The 6,134-nt window shown below is 61.2% G+C and overlaps 1 protein-coding gene across 2 annotated transcripts; it reads left to right on the forward strand.

Annotated features, from left to right (window-relative positions):
- Nucleotides 1-6: 6 nt before the first annotated feature.
- Nucleotides 7-4,673, forward strand: DIRAS1 (DIRAS family GTPase 1). 2 transcript variants are annotated; one of them, XM_032147580.2, is made up of 3 exons: nt 17-85; nt 1,952-2,278; nt 3,548-4,673. In XM_032147580.2, the coding sequence occupies exon 3, from the start codon at nt 3,617-3,619 to the stop codon at nt 4,211-4,213; it is 597 nt and encodes a 198-aa protein (XP_032003471.1). In that variant the 5' UTR covers nt 17-85; nt 1,952-2,278; nt 3,548-3,616; the 3' UTR covers nt 4,214-4,673. The 2 variants fall into 2 exon arrangements, with proteins under 2 accessions (XP_032003470.1, XP_032003471.1); XM_032147579.2 differs by lacking the exon at nt 1,952-2,278 and having other exon boundaries at nt 7-85.
- Nucleotides 4,674-6,134: the final 1,461 nt, after the last annotated feature.

Consider the following 6,134-nt stretch of genomic DNA (forward strand, 5'->3'; position numbering starts at 1 on the left):
CGGGCGGGCGGGGGGCGGCGGCGCCAGCGGACACCGGAGCGGGCAGGAGCAGCGGCCGCGGCGCCGCAGGGACCAGCGGGCCCAGGTAGGCGGCCCGGGGCGGGGCGGGGGTCCCTGCGCAGCCCCCAGCCCGCCGTCCTCCCCGCCGCGCGTCCCTCCTTTGTCCCGGCCCCACCCTCCCGGGCCTCGGGGCCGGGCCCTTCCCCGCCTGGCTCCAGGGCCCCTCGCTCGGCGTCCCCCGCCCCATCCCGCCGGGCCCGGCCGGCCCCTCCGCGGCTCACCTCGGACAGCTCCCGGCCACCTCCCCTCCCCCACCCGGAGGGCGCCCCCCCTGCCGAACCCGCCCCACCGAGGCCCACCCCGCCGCCCCTCTCCGCATTGGTCCCCTCGGGCAGGGCCTCCTCCCTCCTGCAGCTGCCTACTTCGCCCTTCGCCCCGCTGCCCAGCCAAGCCCCTGCCTCCGCGCCCCCTCCCCGGGGTGGGCTCCTCCTCTCCACCACTGAGGTCCTCCTCAGTCAAGGGTCGCCCCTGGGCTGGCCCCGCACTCTGCCTCTGCGCCCTCGGGCCCCCTAGAGCAGGCCCTTTCTCCATCAAACCCCTCACCGGCCAGGCGGCCCTGGGTCAGACCCCCGCCCCACCCTGGGTCAGGCGTGACCCCCGCTAGACCCCGGGGTGGCGGCTCTCTCTGCTTTCCTGACCCTCAGCTTTGCTTTGACACCCCCGCCCCCACCAACCACTTCGTGCCCGGCCGGGAGCCGGGCTTCAGGGACCCAGGGCTGGGGTAGATTGGCCCTGCCTGGACGTCTGGGGGTGGGCTGCCCCGCACAGGCGGGAAACTCCAGGAGTCTAGCCAAGCAGGGTGGGCTTCCAGCCCCGCTGTGCGCCTCCATCTCCCTGCTCTGTGACCTTGAGCCAGCCCTTCCTGCTCCTGCCTCGGTGCCCAGGACCCCCTCCCTCCCCCCGCACCCCCCAGGCGGTGGAGGTAGGAAGTTGCGTGGGCTTCGGGGCTGTTGAGTGCAAGCGCCCTCCTGGTCAGGGATTCCAGACCCAGCGCGGAGGACAGTATTGCTCATGGGTGCTGGAGCTTCAGCGCCCACAGCAAGGCAAAGGCTGGATCTGGATTACCAAGGGTAACAGATTTGCCAGAAAAAGAAAACAGGATCTGGGTCCACAGAACCCACGGCCATTAGGACCCCAGGCGGGTCTTCGTGGCGTCTTGCTGCACAGCAGCGTGCCCGCCTCTCAGGGCGCCCACCCAGGAAAGGGCAGGGTCTGCAGCGCAGGCTGCCTCCCCCCACCACGAGCACCCCCAGCCTCCTCCGAATGCCGAGAATTACTATGCATGTAGTCCACAAACCCGGCAGCCAATCACATGAGTTGGCATTGCTGAGGCGCCCAGAAGTTTGCCTGGCTCATCACAACTGGGGACTGTGTCAGCTGGCGCTTTCATCATCCTGTTTTCTTTTTCTGGCAAATCTGTTACCCTTGATAATCCAGAAGGTGCCTTTGCAACCAACAGGCACAGCCAAGTGCCCTGCCCACCGGCCCCCAGCCCTTGCGATCGTGATCACAATTGTGATCGGGGTCTTCGCTGTACCGGGCACGGCTTAGGGCCTTTCTCCACCTTGTCACCTTACTTGTCCCAACAGTGGCTCGCATTTCACAGAAGAGAAAACGGAGGCTTAGGGACTTGAATTTGCCTGTTAGGTTCAAACCACTGACTCCCCGGGAACCTCTGGACCCTCCCCATAAACACACCCCCACCCCCAGTGCAGCAGGTGGAAACTGGTGCCTCCTTCTCTCCCACTGTAGACCACCTTGCTGGGGGACACCCCCGCCCCCCACCGCTGCCCCAGAGACTGGAAGGAGGAAGGGGAGGGGAGGACATCAATTCCGGAGATAAGCCACGTACCCTCCCCCCAGCGTTCTTCCCCTACCTCCATCATTTCAGGATCTGCTGTGCTGTGTGACCTCCTCAGGCTGCTGGACCTCTCTGAGCCCAAGAGAGAAGAGAGGGGCTAAGAGGTGCCCCTCCCAGGAAGTGCCATTCCTAAGGATCCGTCAGACCTGAACAGGAGGGGCTAGGGCACACCAGGCCATAGTTTGATTTTAGAGTTTAGGGAGCGGGGATTTTCCCGTTCAGCTTCTGGATTTTGTATTTTTGTGTCCCAGCCGGGCTGCAAGACCCTGCCTCCCTGGGGCAGCTATTGGGAATCAGTGCCCTGATTTGCACATTGTGGTTCCCGGACTCCCAGCCTCAGGATCCTATTTATGGCAGGTGAGGAGAGCAGCCTTGTAATACAAGTTCCAGCTGGATGCGGTGGCTCACGCCTGGAATCCCAGCACTTTGGGAGCCCGAGGCGAGAGGATCACCTGAGGTCAGGAGTTCAAGACCAGCCTGGCCAACATGGCGAAACCCCGTCTCTACTGAAAATACAAAAATTAGCCGGGTGTGGTGGTGGGCGCCTGTAGTCCCAGCTACTCTGGAGGCTGAGGCAGGAGAATTGCTTGAACCGCGGAGGCGGAGGTTGCAGTGAGCCGAGATTGCACCACTGAACTCTAGCCTGGGCAACAGAGCGAGACTTGGTCTTAAAAAAATAAGGCCAGGTGCAGTGGCTCACGCCTGTAACCCCAGCACTTTGGGAGGCCGAGGTGGGTGGATCACCTGAGGTCGGGAGTTCAAGACCTGCCTGACCAACATGGAGAAACCCCGTCTCTACTAAAAACATAAAATTAGCCGGGCTTTGTGGTGCATGCCTGTAATCCTAGCTACTTGGGAGGCTGAGGCAGGAGAAGAGCTCGAACCCGGGAGGTGGAGGTTGCGGCGAGCCAAGATTGTGCCATTGCACTCCAGCCTGGGCAGCAAGAGCAAAACTCTGTCTAAAAATAAATAAATAAATAAGAATAATAAACTAAAATACGAGTTCCCAGGGCTGTTGCCCTGGCCGACCGATTCATCATACCTAGGGCTTCGGCCCTGACATATGCATCTTAAACACCCGACCATGTGTGGCTTCCACGAGGATTAGCCATCTCTGGGTTGGGAGAAGAGCAGGGGACCGGTGGTTGTTGGAGACGGACACCGTTTGATCCACCAAACAGGATCAGGGTGGCACGATGGCTCAGCAAGGTCTCAGAGCCAGGCAGGTGTGGAGCGAGAGGTGGAAGCCAGGCCTGCTAGCTTCCAGGGACCCCGCCACGCTGGGAAGAGGGGGAAGCCGGCACAGCCTGGAAGGGACACCCACACCCAGGGAAGGAGTTTCGTGGGCATCCCGGCGTCTCCCACGCCTCTCCTAGCTCAACGTCCCCCGGGAAAGCTCAGGCCCCAGATTTTGTTAGGGAGAAGTAAGCAAAGGGTGTTGGCTGTGCGCCCGCCTGCGGGACAGAACTGCAAAGTCAGCCACAAGCAGATGGGCCTTTTCAGGAGGCAGGAGGCAGGGCAGCCACCTCCTCTGAGAAGCCATCCTGTCCTCCTCCCTCCCCGGGGCGTGGGGCGGTCCCCTCAAGGCTGGGTGGCCTTTGACGTCTGACCCTCCTCTCTACACAGGCTCCGTCTGGGGTTCTTGCAGCCGGCACCAGCCCTCCCGGCCCCGGCCGCCCACCCGCCGCGGGGAAGATGCCGGAACAGAGTAACGATTACCGCGTGGTGGTGTTCGGGGCGGGCGGCGTGGGCAAGAGCTCTCTGGTGCTGCGCTTCGTGAAGGGCACGTTCCGCGACACCTACATCCCCACCATCGAGGACACCTACCGGCAGGTGATCAGCTGCGACAAGAGCGTGTGCACGCTGCAGATCACAGACACCACCGGCAGCCACCAGTTCCCGGCCATGCAGCGCCTGTCCATCTCCAAGGGCCACGCCTTCATCCTGGTGTTCTCCGTCACCAGCAAGCAGTCGCTGGAGGAGCTGGGGCCCATCTACAAGCTCATCGTGCAGATCAAGGGCAGCGTGGAGGACATCCCCGTGATGCTCGTGGGCAACAAGTGCGACGAGACGCAGCGGGAGGTGGACACGCGCGAGGCGCAGGCGGTGGCCCAGGAGTGGAAGTGCGCCTTCATGGAGACCTCGGCCAAGATGAACTACAACGTCAAGGAGCTCTTCCAGGAGCTGCTGACGCTGGAGACGCGCCGGAACATGAGCCTCAACATCGACGGCAAGCGCTCCGGGAAGCAGAAGAGGACAGACCGCGTCAAGGGCAAATGCACCCTCATGTGAGCCCGGAACGCCCGCCTGCCCGCCGCCCACCCCCACCGGCCCCGGCCCCCGCTGCCTCCCCCGACACCGACACCCTCCTCGGCCTCCTCCTCTTTTCTCATCCTTCCTCTGACACCTCGGCTGGGGAAACCGAGGCCACCCCCGCTCCGCTGCCCCTGCCCAGCCTGAGGCACGGCTGGGGCTCTTCTTCCTCCCCTGCTCTCTCTACCCTCCTGTTCTGTCTGTACCCTCCAAAATCAAGAGCCAGAGGTGGCCCCCTTGTCCTGCAGATGGGAAAACAGGACGGGGAGCTGGCAAGAGGAGCTGCTTGTGCCCGCCGGGACCAGAGGAGGCTGCGTTTGCCCATCTCCATCTCTTTCCCTGGAGTGTCCCCAGCCAGACCTGCGCGTCCTGTCCCTCACATTTGATCACTGTGACCTTCCGGGGGAGGGGGGAGTTAAAAATGCACATCAGCCTCAGATATTTTTTTCTTTTTTCTCCTATTTGGTGTTAACATACACCCAAGCCCACCCGGCCCCTCGTGACCTCTGATCTGTGTCCCCTCCTCCGCTCCCAGAACGCCCCTCTCTCCTCTGTCTTCACAGCGGAGTGCGGGGCCCGTGGGATGGGCCTCAGGCCACCAGGCAATAACCACAGGGCCTGCAGCAGTGCCCCTGCCAGCCCCGAATCCCACTCCCGGGACCGGCCACATCCACAGCACAACTGCCCTGCCGGAGAGGCACCATGGGCGTGGAGGGGCTTCCCGGGCACCGCCCACCCGGGGACCCACCTCTTCCACCAAGACAGAGATGTTAGCAATGCATGGTGGGTGGGGACCTGGGGTGCTCAGGAGGGGGTGCCCGGGGCCCTGGCCAGAGATACATCAATTACACCCCCGTGAGGGGACAGCCGATGGGAGCGAGCACCAGCAGGATCCGAGGGCGCCCCGGACAGAGGTCTGCCCCACCCACTTCCTCCCCACCACCTGTGCCCCGGAGAGCAGGGCCTGCCCGGGAAGGCGGCGTCCTGGAGTCGAGTGTATCTGCAGCCATGAGGTTCTGGGTGTTTTTGTGAGAGAGTCTGAGTGACACCACACTCGTGTGACCCCACGGGGTTGTGTCGAACATACACGGAAGTGACGGTGTATTTGTGCAGCCTGGTGTGCGCAGATGGGTGACTTGCATCTAAGTGCATCTGCGTGTATATCTGTGTGTCTTTGTCTGGGATGATATGTTTTTGTGACAGTCTGTGTGTGTAATAGTGGTGTAGGGTATACAGAGAGGTGGGTAGTTGTAGATACCTGTGTGTGGTTGTCAACAAGACTGGATATTTGTGATGTGTCTGTGTGAATCTTTGTTGCCTGTATGAGCGTGACTATATTTTGGGGAGTGGGTGATATGGTTTATCTGAGAGCATTTATCTGTAAATTTGTTTGTCCTGATTGAGGGACACGATCTCTGTTCCACTCTATGGCAACATGACTCTAGCAACGTGACTTTCGGTCCCAAATCTGTATCAGTCGGCTATTGCTGTGTAACAAATGACCACAAATGTAGCAATCAGAAACAACACACGTTTATTATCTCATAGATTCTGTGGGTCAAGAGCCTGGGTGCAGGTTGGCTGGGTCCTCTACTTGGGATCTCAGGAGGCTGCAATCAAAGCATTGGCCAGGCAGAGGTCTCATCTGAAGGCCTGATCGGGGAAGGATTTGCTTCTTAGAAGCTCATGTGGTTGTTGCAGCATTCAGTTCCTTGCTGTTGCAAGACTGAAGGCCTCAGTTCCTTGCTTGCTGTTGGCTGGAAGCTGCCCTTTGTTCTGTGCCATGTGGGTGTCTCCACAGCGGGGCTCAGAGCATGGCAGCTAAGTTAGTGAAGGAAGGTGAGATGGAGGTGTTGGTCTTATTGGGTGTGAGGAAGCAACGTGTGTGTGTGTGTATGTG

Source organism: Hylobates moloch, unplaced genomic scaffold (genome assembly GCF_009828535.3).
Source record: "Hylobates moloch isolate HMO894 unplaced genomic scaffold, HMol_V3 SCAFFOLD_3123, whole genome shotgun sequence".
Classification (NCBI taxonomy): Eukaryota; Metazoa; Chordata; class Mammalia; order Primates; family Hylobatidae; genus Hylobates; species Hylobates moloch.